The sequence below is a fragment of the Cololabis saira genome, chromosome 9 (genome assembly GCF_033807715.1).
Source record: "Cololabis saira isolate AMF1-May2022 chromosome 9, fColSai1.1, whole genome shotgun sequence".
Classification (NCBI taxonomy): domain Eukaryota; kingdom Metazoa; phylum Chordata; class Actinopteri; order Beloniformes; family Belonidae; genus Cololabis; species Cololabis saira.
In genome coordinates this window covers 47619460-47637626 of record NC_084595.1, presented here as the reverse complement: position 1 = coordinate 47637626, position 18167 = coordinate 47619460, and the positions used below count along the sequence as shown (strand labels likewise).

The following is an 18167-nucleotide window of genomic DNA, read 5'->3' as shown; positions in this document are numbered from 1 at the left end:
TAGTGAAAATTTAAACATATTTGTGACCAAGACATTTGATTAGTGTTTAATCAGCCTCCCATTTTTAGATTGGAAGAGAGATTGAGTTATCTATTTTGGACATTGGCCTGTAGAGGTTCGATAGTAATTTTGGGGTGTTTAGATTAAGTAACTCTGTTACCTTAATGGGAAGTTGCAAATCCAGTTGGTTGAGTTTATATTTTTTACTTATTATGGACTTAGCTTGTTGGTATTATAAAACATTGTTACTGCTAATTAGGGCCCGAGCACCTTCAGTGCGAAGGCCCTATTGTATCTGTAGGAATTTTTTTTCTTCTGACGGAAGGAGGGCCTTTTTGCCCCCCTAAACGTGCCCAAAAAGTCACCAAATTTTGCATGCAAGTCAGGCCTGGCGAAAAATTTGATATTTAATGGTTTACATTAATGGGCGTGGCAAAATGGCTCAACAGCGCCCCCCGGAAAACTTTGTGACTCAAGCCCCACAATACGGTTTGACGTACATGCACGAAAATCGCTACACACCTGTATCAGTACACAACTTAAAGAAAAGTCTCTTGGCGACATGGCCGAAACCGAACAGGAAGTCAGCCATTTTGAATTAATCGTGTCACTTTGGCGCAATTCATGCCATTCCTTCGGCAGTTAATACGGCCCGAACCGTAACGTGTCCCCAAGTGTGTTATACATCAAAATGTGCGTCTCCATCCTGCGACAACACGCATTACTTTTCTCTTTCAAAAGCGTTACCGTGGCGACGCTAGACGCCAAAAAGCGCGCCCACCCTTCATCTGGTTGGTTCAGACCGAGAAAACTTTGTGCCTCAAGCCCCACAATACGGTTTGACGTACATGAACGAAAATCGGTACACACCTGTATCATATCGCAACTTAAAGAAAAGTCTCTTGGCGCCATGGCCGAAACCAAACAGGAAGTCGGCCATTTTAAACATTCTGAATTAATCGCGTAATTTTGGAGCAATATGAGCCATTCCTTCGAGAATTAATACGGCCCGAACCGTAACGTGCACCCAGGTGTGTTATACATCAAAATGTGCGTCTCTATCCTATTCACCAAATTTTACATGCAAGCCAGGCTTGGCGATAAATTTGATATTTCATGGTTTGCATTAATGGGCGTGGCCTAACGGCTCAACAGCGCCCCCTAGAATACTTTTCTCTGCCATAACTTTTGAATGGTTTGACATAAAGAGTCGTGGGTGGTGTCATGGGACTCGGTATAGAGTCCTTGACCATAATTGGTGAAAATTAGCCCCGCCCCTTCTTCTGATTGGTTGTTCCTATTTCCTGCTATAACATTTGAATGTTTTGATATAGAGAGTCGTGGGTGGTATCATGGGACTCTGTAAAGAGTCCTTGAGCTTCTTTGGCCTTAATTAGCCCCGCCCCTTCTTCTGATTGGTTGTCCCTATTTCCTGCTATAACATTTGAATGTTTTGACATAGAGAGTCGTGGGTGGTGTCATGGGACTCTGTAATGAGTCCTTGACCTTCATTGGCCTGAAGTAGCCCCGCTCCTTCTTCTGATTGGTTGTCCCTTTTTTCTGCTATATCTTTTGAATGGTTTGACATAGGAAGTCGTGGGTGGTATCATTTCTGATATGTTTATGGGGGGCGGTGGCCGTGAGTGCGAGGGCCCGTTCATCGCTGCTTGCAGCTTTAATTCCATATTGAACAGTGAGTGTGTTAAAAGGTACAAAATGTCCACTTATGATTATATGTTGTAAATACTTTATTCCTTGGTCTCTCCACTGAGTGAAGTTCACCGTCTTTTTATCATTTTTCAGGATGTCTGGGTTGTTCCATGTGGGTGTGCTGTCACATGGTGAAAGTGAGACTTTGGCTATTTTAAGGAATTCTCACCAGGCTGTCAGAGTTGAGCTGATATTAATGCTTTTAAAGCATTTATGATGTTTGATATTTGGATTAATAAATGGTAAATCTGAGATTTCCAAATCATTGCAAAACACTTGTTCTGAATCCAGCCATTGACTATCTAGTGAGTGATTTTTGCACCATTTTAAGATATACTGTAACTTACTAACTAAGAAGTAATTCGGGAAGTTGGGTAGGTCTAAACCTCCACAGTTTCTGGATTTTTGTAATGTTTTTAAGCTTATACGTGGTGTTTAATTTTTCCATAGAAATTTTGACACGTATGAGTCCAGTGACTTAAACCAAGAGGAAGGGGGTTTGAAGGATATCATTGAAAAAAGATAATTTATTTTCGGTGAAACCATTTTGATGGTGGCAATTCTCCCCATGAGTGAAATGTGAAGAGAGTTCCATCGGGTAAGATCATCCTCTATTTTTTTTAAGAGCTGAACATAGTTTTGTTAGCTCTGACAGCCTAGGGGAGATGTTTATGCCTAGATATCTGATGTTTCCTGATTGTAATTTAGTAGTGGCTGTATTCTGGAAATTGCAGTTGATGCACAAAATTGTGGATTTGGACCAGTTGATAGAGTAGTCTGATAGAGATGAAAAATCTATGAGTGCAATTGTCTGTGACAGTGAGGTTTGTGAGTTCTGGAGGAAGAGTAATACATCATCAACATAAAGATGTATCTTGTGATCTAAAGTTTTACATTGTATGCCTTTAATATTTTGGTTTTGCCTAATAGCAGCTGCTAAGGGCTCAATAAATATTGCAAATAGTGAAGGAGAAAGAGGACAACCCTGTCTGGTCCCTCTTTGCAAGTTCAAGGTTGTAGAAGTTTGATCATTTGTTACACATGCATTGGGAGAGCTAAATAATATCTTTATCCAATCAATAGAAGATTTGCCAAATCCAAATTTGTGCAAAGTTGCCAATAGGAATTTCCAGTTTACCCGATCTACGAGTATTAGAAGAATGTCTACCCTTAATAAAGCCTGTTTGATCCGGGTGTATAATAGAAGGGGTAATTCTTTTCAGACGTTTGGAAAGAGCTTTGCAGATTATTTTGAGATGTACATTTATAAGTGATATTGGGCGGTAGCTCGATGGGAGCATAGGATCCTTATCTGGTTTCAACAGGAGGCTGATATTAGCAGAATTCATATTTGAGGGTAAACTTTTATTCTCCTTAACGTTTAAGATCATTTTATAAAATGTTGGTGCTAATATGCTCCAGAATTCTTCATAGAATTTGGCTGGAAAGCCATCAGGACCCGGAGCTTTATTATTGGACATATGCTGGAGAACTTCATGGAGTTCTCCCATTGAGAGTGGCGAATCTAAATTCCTAACCTGCTCATGATGTAACTTTGGCAGATTAATTTTTCCAAGAAACTGATCAATGGATTGGTCTGGTGGATCCACTTGTGATGAATATCATTAACTGTAAAAATCTCTAAAGATTGAGTTTATTGAACAGGGATCATGCATAATATTCCCTTATTGGTCCTTAATGGATGTTATAGTTGTTTTTTCCTTGTCTACTTTTAATTGATTGGCTAAATATCTCCCTGATGTGTTAGCGTGTGCAAAGTTCTCAAGCCAAGCCTTTGTACCAGAAACTGCGTTTTGGTGTTAATTATTTTATTTTATTCTATCTTAGTTTCCCTTATTCTGTTAAGGATATGTTCGTCTGCAGACGTCCGGAAAGCCTCCTCCAATGCTTTAATTTCCCATTCTAATTCCCTTGTTTTTAAATTTTCTTTCTTTTTCTTATTCGAGGGAAAGGAAATTTTTGGCTTGCATTACTGTTTTTCCTGCTTCCCACTTGCTGACAAGCCATATATTTAAAAACAAGTAGTCAAGTACAAGTAAAGTCAGTAAAAGAAACTGCTAAAAGAGCAAGTTTGATACTTTGTCAAAATCAGATATATACATTCAGAATGTGTGCTTTTTACATGCAAAACTTTCACATCACAAACTACATCACTTTAAAGCATGTAATGTATTCTATCTTATACGGCTGAGTATGTTACTCAAGAAACCCTGCACATTTCTAGAGAAAATTATTAGTTTATACTGAGGAGGAAAACATGTGGAATAGAAAAGGAACCGACGTGGATTCATTTTTTGGTACAGATGTTGGTTGGTATTTTCAAAAGTTTTTTTTTAAATAATTTTCCTCAACCACAATTCTAAAAAGTTGGTCAATTTTAATTACATTATTATTTCATTCTACTTGGTTCAGTTACCATTTTTGGTTTTTCCTTCTTTAACAGAAAAGCACCAACAAAACTGTCCACTTGTGTGAGATTCAGGGCAAAGCTGAAATGGGTCCTCTCCACCAACTTGTACAAATGCACAATGGAGAAAGTCATTCATACTTTAGTATTTTTTGACAGTTTGGAAGCTCTACTGTATAGATTAATCAAATATTAATTTACATTAATTAATGTAGATTTATATGAAATGAATAATTTCCCTTTGGCCATTAATAAAGTATTTGAAGTGGATTTAATTACTACGCTAATAGTGTTGGTGCAAGGCACAGAGGTACTAAAACAAGTCTATCAACATGAATTAAATCCATCAAATTTTTACAGCAATATTTTTATATTAGTTTTATATACATATGCTGTGTGTGTATATATATATATATATATATATATATATATACACACAAGAGAAAATGTGAATTGACTTGTAACTTGCACACAATGGATTTTTAACCTTTACTCACATTAATCCCTTCCACAGGTTTAACTGAAGCTACTTTTCAGGACAACTCCCTCCAATTTGTTGCCAATGGTTCCTTGCTGACACCGGTTACAAACATCACCGTGGACATCCGAACGCGAGATGAGAATGGCATCTTGTTGCGGGCTGCTGGTACAACTGAAGTCTTCTGCCTGGGCTTACTCAACTCCAGTCTGCTGGTCAAACTGTACAGCGGCAATGGTGCGGAACTGTTGGCCTTTGTGGGTGATAGGACCATAACAGATGGAGCATGGCACCACATCCAACTCAGCATGGTCGACCCTGGACAGTTAGTGTCTCGCTGGCGCCTCTCCATCGATGGACACAGAGCTGGGGACAGCTTTGGGGTTGGCGGCAACCTAAATTTCCTTAATCAAAGCAAAATCTGGCTAGCAGAGAAATACAATGGATGTATAGGGGAGGTGAGAGTAGGCAGTGTCTACTTGCCACTCATCAACGTACCAGACACCCCTCAGATGAGTAGGTTCTCCAGACTGAGTGGGCATGAACCCACCATTGGATGCCAAGGAGCTCTGATTTGTGATTCCCAGCCCTGCCTCAACCAGGGTGTCTGTAAAGACCAATTTAATGAGTTTAACTGCAGCTGCCAACCTGGTTGGGAAGGGACACTGTGTGAGACACAGATTAATGAATGCTCTTCACATCCTTGTGTCTATGGTGTGTGTAAAGACCTCCTGGCAGACTATCAATGTGACTGTGAGCCTGGATATGCAGGTAAAAACTGTCAGGACGAGGTGGATAATTGCTTGGAATTCAGCTGTGTGAACGGAGGAAAATGTGTGGAAGCAGCAGGCACTCATACCTGTGCGTGTCCTCCTGCCTACATTGGCAAACGCTGCCAGTGAGTACCCACTTTCCTCATTCACATTTGATGCTTATTTTATACCAAGTATCGCTTGGTTTTGAGCGTGTGTTGATATTAAGTGGGGTGAAAAAATATACTTTTAGGGTATCATATAGAAACAACCTCCTCCCATATCTTTCATTTACCTTCATGAGAGACACGTTACTTTCTTTTTTTCATTAACTTATTTGAAAGGTTAGGCTACACTTTTAGAAATGGTGTAGTAAAACAAAGTAAGTTGCGTACAGCCTTGCAAAGAAAAAGAAAAAGAAAGAAAAACCGCAATAAAATAAGTGAAATATTAAAGTTACTTGATTTTTAATTAATGCAGACAGTATGAACTCATACTCATGTATCTTTTTTCCTGTCAACTTAATTTCTTTTTTGAATATCTCAAGTGGGTATATACAAGCTAGCTCACAGTACTTTCACTTTATTAACAGTTTTATTCCGCTTTATAAACCGGATTAGAATTTTATCATGTTAATGTCTTCATTTTTTAGACACCTCAACACTGTTGCATAGCTGCATAATAATTCACAAGATGACAGTTTCTAATACCTTCCGAATACGACCACATTGTAGCTGTTTAGCCAAAATACCCAGTGCCACATTTGGTTGAGAAAAAATTGCCATAGGGCCTTATCCTTTTGCATATGTTATATCAAACATGAATAATTCTCCATACCCAAAATATACTAAAGTTAAACGTGGGAAATTCTAGCAACAATTAAAGGTTAATTGAGACTGGGTATTATTATAAGACAATTATCCTGAACACATGAACAAATAAATAATTGTATAAAAGAAAAGTAAAAATCACGGTGTTGCAGGGACACAGTCAAAGACCACATCACAACTCAGTGTCGGAACATTGAAAAACGTGTCCATAAAAATGTCCAGAACGAAGCCATGTAATAAAGAAAAAGTGGGCTAAAATGCTCCCTAAACAATATTAGAAGCTTATTATATCAAATTGATAAAAAAACAACAACACTTCTGCAAGTAATCACTGCTAATGTGGTTTACTGCATGGGCTTGAATCATAGTTCGGTTTTCACCAGCAGGTCATTTCAAATTGAAAAATAAATCATCTAAAAGTAGTGGTATTTGAAAATCAATATACTTTTTGCATATATGTTTATTTGTAAACGTTTTGGCTAGGCAGATGATAATACAGATAGGACAACAAGGATACAATTGACTGTAGAACAAAACAAAGCATAAACATAACATCAAGTACTGAACTTGATAAGCACAAACAGTGTGTCAGGAAACAAGATAGATACGGTAAGTTATTGTGGTCACACTTTGTTTGGTCAATATGATATGTGTGTTGACCGAGTGTATGTATGTACTTTTGTCAGACAAATTGCCAGCTAAAGAGAAAGTCTGTAAAAGTCACAATGGTTATATTATTTACTACTACTACTGATGCAGTACATGTGACAAATCTATCACATGCTGTATATCATGTAATATAAATAATTATAGAGTGTTATGTCTTTGTGTGTGTGTGTGGGGGTGTCTAGGTGGCGGTACCCTAGAAATGTATGTGATGCAAACACAGAATGCCTTAATGGAGGGATTTGTATTGGTGGTGATTCTGGAGGCAACTGCACCTGCAAGCCTGGATACACCGGTGACAGGTGAGTGTGTACCGGGAACATGTCTAAACACACAACAGCTACGGTGGACAGACAACGAATGTCCATGCTTGTTCGTCAGTCATTGATGCGATCAAACCCTCTAATGTGTTTCAGGTGTGAAACAGAAGTAAACGAGTGTGAGTCTAGTCCCTGCCTCAACGGTGCCACCTGTCTGGACCGACTCAGCCACTACCAGTGTGTGTGTGTCCGGGGCTTTAGTGGCAAATTGTGTGAAAGCAATGTAAGTGACGTCTTCAAAGGATACAAGTTAAGCATTTTCAGAGCATTTTGGCACAATTATGTTCATAGTTTCTTATTGAAAATCCTTTTCAAGATATGTTCAACTCCTGTGATCACTAAACATGACCTTGAAACAAAACAACAGCATAATATATAACTGATAAATCTTCACCTAAGACTGTTTTCAAATCATGTATAGCATGTAACTAAAAAGCTAATTTGTACAACTGGTGGCATCACAAGCTTTAAGTCCTCTTGGGTAAATCTGTACAACCTTTGCACTACAGCATTCGGGAAGTTTATCCTATTCATCTTTGCAGATCCTCTCAGGCTCAGCCAGGCTGGAACGGAAGTGTCTGCACGTGCTATTTTGGGTCTATCTATAAATGTTCTACATGTTGAAGCTTGGCTGAGCTATTCAGGAGCTTCAGTAATATAAATGCTAGGTGACAATTCTTCAGTTCAGCAGAAAAACAAAAACTGCATATCATAATGAAATGACAAAAACATTGACCCTATGTGTGTAAATAGGCTATATATATATATATATATATATATATATATATATATATATATATTATATATATATATATACACATACATACAGTATGTATATATATATTTGTATATACACACACACAAATATAAAAACATTAATACATACATACGGCTGTGCAGTAACATATTGCATCACTTCCTGTTTGTTGTTTGTACAGTCTGAAGGCAGTGTCACAGACTCTGATCCTTCTAATTTTTTGAATCCAAACTTGACTTATTTTTCTGCTTACTTAAGACTGTAGGTGGTGTTTTTCAACTGAGCACTTGCACCTTTGTTTCACTCTTGCATTTTCCTTATGAAACTTTCAACGTTACCAATCACCGATTCATTTTCAATCTATTAGTCTGTTACCATGGCCTCCTCCTCTCCACCAATTCTCCATCTTACTGCTCAGCAAACACTAAGTGTGTGGTGTAGTTTATTTAAATTAAATCAAAATCTATTTCCCAACGGGGATTGATAAAGTATTTTGAATTTAACTGAATTTACAGCCTTGAAGGCAAGACTCAGTGAGGCCCAGTTCTGCCAACAAGACAGTCTGGTAGACATGGCAGCTAGCCAGGCTGAAGTAACAGCGGAATGGGCTAAAGAACCAGCTGTTAGCATTCCCCTGCAGCTCTTGAACAGCCGGATAGTCAGGTGGATGACGGTTCAAAGGAAGTCCTAAACACAGGCACACGGATCACAACCAATCATTTCACGTTTTTCCCCTAGATGCCGACCTAGTTGTGGCTGTGGGCAATTCTTCAGCTTCATTGACTTCCTCAGGTCCTAACCTGACTCTAAACTGTTTTGTTCCCATAAACATCCCTGAGCTGATCTCTGTCATGAATAAAGCTAAATCATCCCCATGTCTGTTAGACACAATCCCAACTCGACTACTCAAAAATGTTTTCTCTCTTATTGGTACGACAATATTGGGTCAGGTCAACCTGTAACCGAACCGTTAGCAAAACTTCAGGCATGTCTTAAGGACGTTAAGATTTGGATGTCCAATATCTTTTTGTGTATAAATTCGGCCTTAGTAATTAATTAAACAATGTTTTGATGGCCTCTAGTACAACTGTTATTTTTGATCAGAATTCATCATCTTTATAATATGGGAAAGATTAGGAGCATCCTCACCCAGAGTGATGCTGAAAAATTAATTCATGAATTTGTAACTTCTTGGTTAGATTACTGTAGTGTGTTATTAGCAGGATGCCCGATTAATTCTCTAAATAGCCTCCAGCAGATCCAAAATGCAGCAGCGCGAGTGTTGAGAGGAATCACCAAGAGTGATCATGTCACTGTTGTGTTTAGCTCTTTTCATTTAGAATCCAATTCAAAATTTTGTTACTAGCATATAAACTCATGAACGGCCTACCTCTACGATGTTTACGAGACTTGATCGTGCCTTATGTTCCTAACAGAGCTCTCCGTTCTCAGACTGCAGGTTTACTGCAGGTTTAATCTACAAGTGTAGATTTGGAGGACGGGTCTTCTGCTATCAGAAAACATTACTATGGAACCAACTTCCAATTTGGGTTAAGGAGGCTGACACCACCTCCACTTTTAAAAGTGAGGACCAGAATTGAAAAATCCCTGCTAACACCACCTCATTGTCTGCTGTCTACACCTCTTTATATACCGTATTTTCGCGACCATACTTGTGGAAAGGCGCAGTCTCAGTTATGTGTGCCATTTCTGTATTTAACAAACACACACGGCGCACCGAACAAAAAGGCGCCGTCTACACACACAAATGACGCGCCGCCTTACGACAACACACACACAAGCATAGAAGTGTGCCTATTTAAAAATAGAGCGGGAGCAAAACTGAGTTCTATTGTGCTTTATTTAAGTATTTATTACAAAGTACTAAAATGTTTTAAATCACCAATGGGGGAGAAATCACTAATCCAGGAGAAGGTGCATGGAAAGTGATTCTGACAGCGAAGAAAGTGGAACAGTTGTCAGGACTCAGCCCGTCGGGCTTCATCCGCAGCCCGATCGCGCTGATCGGGCCAGAGTGGCCAGAGAGCTGCACGCCCGGCTCGTGCCGACGTGCTGAGCAGTTTTCCTGGTCTCAGCCCGATCTCGCTGAGACCAAGAAAATTGCTCAGCATGTCGGCACGAGCCGGGCGTGCAGCTCTCTGGCCACTCTGGCCGGGCAGGCCGACCTTCCCGCCCGCGGGACGCGTCGGCTGCCGCTCGGGCGGCGGTTCCTCTGGAACGCACGCTGCTTCTCAAGGCGCTCCCGCGAGGGAGCAGGTGAGAGCCCCCGACAACACACATTCGGCGCACTGCGCCATTGGGGGCGCCGCACAGTTTGAAAAAAAAAATAAGACGTTTATATGCGCCTAATGGTCACGAAAATACTGTAGTTGTCTGTGTATTACATCAACCTACCATGTATCAGTCGTATGTACATAGAACTTTGTGGTTATTCACAATTTTATTTGTATAGCGTCTATTACAACAGAAGTTGTCTCTAGACGCTTTCCACAGACCGAGAACATTCAATTCAATTCAATTCAATTCAATTTTATTTATATAGCGTCTAATACAACAGAGTTGTCTCTAGACGCTTTACAGAGACCCATACCCAGAACATGACCCCCGAGCAGTTATTACATAAACAATGGCAGGTAAAAACTCCCCTAGTGGGAGAAAAACCCTAAGCCAAACAGTGGCAAGGAAAAACTCCCCTTTAGGAGGGAAGAAACCTTGAGCAGGACCAGGCTCATAAGGGGGGACCCTCCTGCCGAGGGCCAGACTGGTGGGTCAGGGACGGCAACAGCACAGCAGGCAGGTGGAAGCAGCAACGGGATGACCAGGGGTGGGGACCGCAGGCCAGCACGCAGCTCCCGAAGCTCCGGCCCAATCAGCAAGTCCCAGGTTGGGGTGCAGGGTCAGGGAAAGACTTGTGCTCCGTAATGCAAGCTACAAGCCACCCACGACCACCTGCAGGACAAAAGAGAGAAAAGGGAGGAGAAGGGGGGGCCAGCAACGGGATGACCAGGGGTGGGGACCGCAGGCCAGCATGCAGCTCCCGAAGCTCCGGCCCAATCAGCAAGTCCCAGTTTGGGGTGCAGGGTCAGGGAAAGACTTGTGCTCCGTAATGCAAGCTACAAGCCACCCACGACCACCTGCAGGTTCCGGTGTCCGGCAAAGGATGCTGCAACATGGACAAAAGAGAGAAAAGGGAGGAGAAGGGGGGGCCAGCACAAGAAACTACAGGAGCGACTCTGACACACTAAAGTTTACACTACCTAGAGATTTACCAACACCAGCTAGAGGTTTACTAAACACTAACTATAGGCTTTACTAAACAGAAATGTTTTAAGTTTAGTTTTAAAGGTGGAGGTGGTGTCAGCCTCCTTAACCCAGATTGGAAGTTGGTTCCATAGTAGTGGTGCCTGATAGCAGAACGCCCGCCCTCCAAATCTACATTTAGATACTCTAGGAACTACGAGTAAACCTGCACTCTGAGAACGGAGAGCTCTGACAGGAACATAAGGCACTATCAGGTCTTGCAAATAATGCGGAGCTAAGCCGTTTTGGGCTTTATACGCAAGTAATAAAATTTTAAATTGGATTCTGAATTTTACGGGTAACCAATGGAGCGACGCTAACACTGGAGAGACGTGGTCTCTCCTGCTAATTCCTGTCAGTACTCGTGCTGCTGCATTTTGGATCAGCTGGAGCCTATTCAGCAAATTACTTGGACATCCTGCTAACAACACATTACAGTAATCTAGTCTAGAAGATACAAACGCATGAACTAGTTTTTCTGCATCACTCTGCGAGAGGATTTTCCTAATCTTTGCAATATTACGGAGATGGAAAAAGGCTATTTTACAAACCTGATTGACATATGGTTTAAACGACAAATCCTGATCGAAAATAACACCAAGGTTTCTCACAGTTGCACTGGAAGCCATCGCAACACCATCTAATCCCTTCCTAAGATGCTCTGGACCAAGAATGATAACCTCTGTTTTATCTGAATTTAGAAGCAGGAAATTTCTGGACATCCAGTCCTTGATGTCCCTAAGACATGCCTGAAGTTTAACTAACGGTTCTGTTTCATCCGGCTTCATAGACAAATAGAGCTGCGTAACAATGAAAGTGTATGCCGTGATTCTGGATTATACTTCCCAACGGCTGCATGTATAAACTGAACAAGATTGGCCCTAGCACTGAACCCTGCGGAACACCATAACAGACCCTTGACTGTTCCGAAGAAACCTCATGTACATGAACAAACTGGAACCTGTCAGATAGGTATGATTTAAACCAACATAGAGCTGTCCCTTTAATCCCAACAACATGCTCTAACCTGTGCAGTAAAATGCCATGATCTATAGTGTCAAAAGCAGCACTGAGGTCCAGTAGAACCAGTATGGACACTAATCCCTTATCTGAGGCCATAAGGAGGTCATTCGTGACTCGAACCAGTGCTGTCTCTGTGCTATGATGCATTCTGAACCCTGACTGAAAGACTTCAAACAGATCATTTCTATACAAATAGTCACATAACTGGCTTGAAACTGCCTTTTCCAGAATTTTAGACACAAATGGAAGGTTGGAAATTGGTCTATAATTAGCTAAGGTGTCTGGGTCAAGAGAAGGTTTTTTAAGTAAAGGTTTAATTACTGCGACTTTGAAAACCTGTGGTACATATCCTAAACTTAGGGATAGGTTAATTTGGTCCAGTATTGTCGTACCAATAAGAGAAAAAATATGCTTGAATAGTGGAGTCGGGATGGGGTCTAACATACATGTGGTTGACTTAGCTCTATTAATGAGTGAAGTCATCTCAGGGAGGTCTATAGGATCAAAACAGTCTAGAGTCAAGTCAGAGCCTAGGGAAGTCGCTAAAGCTGAAGAAACGCCCACAACCGGCTGGTTGATTTCTTCTCTAATTCTCGCGATTTTACTGTTAAAGAAGCTCATAAAGTCTTCACTACTGAGAGCTGCAGGAATGCACGGCTCAACAGAGTTGTGACTCTTTGTCAGCCTGGCTACAGTGCTGAACAGAAAACGTGGGTTACTTTTGTTATCCTCTATCAACGTTGAATAATAAGCTGTTCTGGCTTTGCGAATGGCTTTTTTATATACTATTAGAATATCTTTCCATTCACGATAAGAGTCTACAGACCTACAAGAGTACCACTTCCTTTCCATTTTACGCACGTTTTGTTTCAACATGCGGATATCTGAATTATACCAGGGAGTTAAGCTCCTGTGGCTAGAAACCCTCCTTTTCAGCGCAGATGATCTACAGGTTTAGAATGCTTATGAATGTGGTCGAAAAAGCAGATCTTCGGTTATTTGTGGAAGGGTTTTTTTTTTTAAAAACGATGTAATGTGGATACAAATTATTTTATAAACGGAGGGGGGGAAATATTCGGATTTAAAAATACCCGGCTACGTGTGGACGGGGTCTTACTTTTTAAGTGTGACTTTAGAATATAAAATACAAGAAAATATTGACGGTGGCCAAACAAATTGTAAACACAGGTCGCACAAATGATGCTGGTGATGTTTCTGTGACGTTCTGAGCCTAAATCTCCGTTTTCCTCCGTTTTCCTCTGTTTAGACGCAAACGTGAAAACAGAGTTTTTGAAAATCTCCACTTTGGCCGGCGTTTTCAGAAATGATCGTTTTTGGTGACTTTGACCTCCGTTTTCGTGTAAACGAACGGCCAAAACGCATGAAAACGCCTCCGTTTTTGCTCCGTGTAAACGGGGCCTGAGGTGGTCAGAGGGGGGGGCGGGGGGTGGGGCAGGCCAAGATGTTATATATATAGCAGACATCTATATCGACAGGTGGAAGCAAGCAGACGATCAGAGGGGGGGACTGTGGTTAGCCATCACCAGTCCAATAGGTCTGGATCTGGGAGTCCCTCAGGATCTTTGCCCTTTCATTCTCCACCACGGGTGGAGGTATCTCCCACCTTGCCTTTGGGACTTCCAACCCATATTCAGTGCACATGTTTCTGTACATTATAACTGCCACCTGGTTGTGCCATTCCATGTATGCTTTGTCTGTCAGCATCTTGCATCCCATTGTTATGTGTTGATTGTTTCTGGGGATTTTTTGCACAGTCTGCAGCTGAGGTCTTGCCTGATGTGATGGACCCTGGCCCTATCGCTCCTCTATTGCACACTGGGCAATGCACTGTAAAGCTAGGCATGTTATTCCCTTTCTGGTGCCTGAAGCCGAGTTGAAGGGAGGGAAGATGACTCTGGAGGCATTAGAGTGATACTACGTAACAGAATGGTCCCCTCTCCATTTGGTTGGCCTCTCTGGCTTCACCGCAATCTGAAGAGTTGGCTGATGCAGGAGATGGTTCTTGCTGTATTTGCTTAGCAATCATGTTGCACAAACATTATAGGCTATGACCAGCAGTGTCCCTGTGATACTCCCACTGCTGTGTTCATTGACCATGAATAACTTCTTTCTGAGGCTCTTCAATTTATTAATGACTCAAGTTGTGTGCCTTGCAAAGGCAGCACAGCTCATCAACAAACTCTTACCTTCATTTCAGGAAAAACCTTTTAAGTTTACAACTTCTTGGCTAATTGCGCTACATAATCCAATTACCGAAGGAGACGTAAAACAAACAATACATACATATATACAGTGTTTGAGAAGCATTTTTATGCCGTATAATAGTGTTGTTGTTGTTGTTGGGGCGGCAGTAGCTCAGGTGGCAGAGCGGGTCGTCCAATGATCGGAAGGTCGGCGGTTCGAATCCCGCTCTGTCCCAGTTTGCTGTCGTAGTGTCCTTGGGCAAGACACCTTACCCACCTTGCCCCGTGTGAATGTGTTTGAATGTGTATGAATGTTGGTGGTGGTCGGAGGGGCCATTTGGCGCGATATGGCAGCCACACTGTCAGTCTGCCCCAGGGCAGCTGTGGCTACAAATTGTAGCTTACCACCACCAGAGAGAATGTGTATGAATGAATAATGATCTCTGTAAAGCGCTCTGGGTGCCTTGAAGGGCGCTATATAAATCCAAGTTATTATTATTATTATTATTATTGTTGTGGCCATGTATGGTTCTTCCACACACTACTATTTGTTAAATGGATACATTTTTTAATTGTCAACATGTGTCGTTTTTTCAAATTTCAATCATCCAATACACCAAACACCAAACAAGAGTCAATGGCAAAATAGGCAGAGAAGATTTAGCAAATTTTTCATGGGCACAACCCACATACTGTGCTGCTCATCCCACAAATGTATGTTGCTCACAAGTGTTACCATTTAAAAGGGAAATAAATAGGCTTTGCAATAGTATAAGATTCGTTGCCAGGAAGTATTCTTACAACAAAGAAATAATCTACCAAACTCAAATTTCCTTATTTTTTGTGCTAAGTTTATTTCATAAAAAAGGAATTTAAAAAAAGATATGGTCATATAAACATATACCATGGTGTTTTTTTGCAGAAAGAGGAGCAGACGGAACAAGTTCCCTGGCTGGCAGTTACCATCCCGCTGACAACTTTGTGTGCCCTATTGACTATTCTGGTGGTGTTTTTCCTCATCATGACAGCGCGAAAGAAACGCCAGTCTGAGGGCACATACAGTCCCAGCTCCCAGGAGGTGGGTGGTGCCCGGCTTGAAATGGGGAGTGTCCTCAAAGTGCCTCCAGAGGAAAGGCTGATCTAAGACCTGAAGCTCATCCTCACAGCCTTACTTCCAAAGGTTAAATATCCAGGGCAGAGATAGCATATGCTCTGCAGTGGCAAACAGTTTGCATTCCCTCCCTATTGAGAAGAAATGGAGGACAAATCAATAGCAGGCCCTCTGCTTGAATAACTACTAATGTTAGACCCTGAGAGTTGGATGGGAAAAGACCTGACAGCGAGAGAGACCATCTCATGATTACCTGGACTGTCCTGTAACAAAAAGAGAGTCTCACCCTAATAAACCCACTGAAAGGTTGAGTTTTGAGGACAATGTCAATCTCAATGAAGTTGTTTGACAACCTGTTTGTGGTTAAATAAGTGCAACTACTTAATCATTTATGACTTAGCAAAGAAAAACTCTCATCTGCATTTTTTAAAGTGTCTTCCAGGGAGCCTCTGGTGTGAATAAATAGATCCATATAGGTTATTTAATAGAATGTGACTTTTAATGTGAATGTGCTGCTGGAGAAGACTGCAGCCCCCACCCCCCCCCACCCAAAAGAGTCGTAACTGCTGTATCATATTGTCATTGTGCACTGCTGATCATCTAACCCATATTTTGTGTAATATTTTGTTTTGCTCATTGTTTTGTGTTATGTATTGTATATGTCGAGGTGGTACAGAAATATATTTTTGAATATTTTCAAATGGAGCTGTATTTAATTGCTGAAATGTCATTACTATGGTTTGAGGATGCCACATCTCCTTTAGTGAATATGAATAAGTTCCAGAGTCAGAAAGAAATTGGAAAAAAGGAAGACTTAAATTTTGCATTATTTTTGGCTAAAGTAATGCAAAATTGCATTTTAGTTAACATTTTTCTTCAAGAAAAAGAGCGAGAAAAGTAGACCAAACCTATCTTGCTCTGTTTTAAAGTAGCTAAAGGCAGGGAATTTATTTATTGAATGAAGGGATCACGAGGACGCAAACTTAAGTTCAGAATTTAAAAAACAATACATTCCGCTATTGATGAGACATGAAAAAAGTAAGCATTGCTAACTGCAGGGAGATTTGTTTTCAGGACACACCTTCTCCATATGAGGATGCAAGGATTAGAGTAATTACACAAGTACAGAAAGCTACAATGTATCTTATAACTCAGAGAGAGTATTTGGCACCATGATGCGGTCATCGTGTCTAGTCATTTTTTTACATTCATAAACTTGCAGCTCTGCTTACTGTGGATATTGTAGATTTTAAAACAAATTACAAAAAATCCAAACAATTTAACTGAAAGACAACATAGTTTTCTCACTACAATTTTGTGGCACAACTCAGACACACCTTTGATTTTGGTGGGTCTGTAAAAATCCGATAGTCTGATCAGAGATCAGACTGATATTAATGTTTATTCTCTTATGAATTTTTTTTTTAATTAACCCATAAAGTCTGATGTCACTGTATTTATCATACACCCCAAATGTCCAGCCTGTCATTTGCCTTCACACATTGCTTATTAATGCTGTTAACTTTACAAAGCCATGTAACCAGGGTCATCAATGGTGCTTATCTTTATCTTGAGTTTACGCGGATGCATGGCATACATTTTACGTTATTATTTATGTTATGATTTATCACCGCATTTATGTCTGGTGTTCTCCATGTACAATAAAAAATAAATATCAATTACATAAGTGAAGCATAAATTTGCAGAGGTCGACTTTTTACCATTTCAGATATCCAAGCCTTATTTTTGGACAGTCATTTGTTAAGATAGGGTTTATTTTTATTATTTCAGGGCAGCTTTCCAGTTAGTGAGAAAAACATCCATTTTAACTTAACATTATTAGGAAAATATTGTTAATGGAAGAAGACAGCAATCAATAAAACTAAGCCCCATAATCTAATAAAACAGCTTGATGTCTGCTCTGTATACGTTTAGATTTTAGTCTGAAAACAGATGAGTAAATGTTGTATTTTCTTAATGTTGATGAGCTGCATGAAATAATTGGCTCTTTTACCTCACAGAAATAAATAACCAATAAACGATTGTAAATTGTTACTGAGGATATTGTTGTATTGATGTATTCCATCATCTCTGTGTAGAATTTGCTGTCGTTCATCCTATTGACCACAACCAATAAAATAATTTAAAATAATCAGAAATCCCCATTACAAATGACTGGAAATATGGATGCATGTGATATCCTAATATGTTAGTATTCCAAGTATTCAGCGCCTAGAAACAACTTCTGTTGTAATAGACGCTATATAAATAAAATTTAATTGAATTGAAATTCATTGGGGGTTTTTTTCTCTTAGTTTTTGTTCTTGTTTATTAAAGTCTTTCTCTGCAGTGCTGAGGAGGTGTCACAGAACAGATAACTACCTATGAAAAGAGTATCAGACACATCCTTGTATGCTATATGGAACTGCGCACCAATGGAAACTTTCTGGCGCAACACAGACATTCTCTTCCAACTTTTGTTTTTTTGCATCCCACTATCACCCTCACGCTGTCTTCTGGGAGACATCTACAATAACACTGGATAACAGCTCCAATAGAATACTTTC

At 40.4% G+C, this 18167-nt stretch overlaps 1 protein-coding gene across 2 annotated transcripts in view; it reads left to right on the top strand.

Annotated features, from left to right (window-relative positions):
• crb2b (crumbs cell polarity complex component 2b) overlaps window positions 1-17835 on the top strand; it is a 51592-nt gene extending 33757 nt beyond the window's left edge. For both annotated transcript variants that reach the window (XM_061729698.1, XM_061729699.1), the window contains exons 10-13: window positions 4653-5514; window positions 7050-7166; window positions 7281-7407; window positions 15412-17835. In XM_061729698.1, coding sequence (XP_061585682.1) covers window positions 4653-5514; window positions 7050-7166; window positions 7281-7407; window positions 15412-15633 — 1328 coding nt within the window. In that variant the 3' untranslated portion in view covers window positions 15634-17835. The remainder of the gene's footprint in view (window positions 1-4652; window positions 5515-7049; window positions 7167-7280; window positions 7408-15411) is intronic.
• Window positions 17836-18167: the final 332 nt, after the last annotated feature.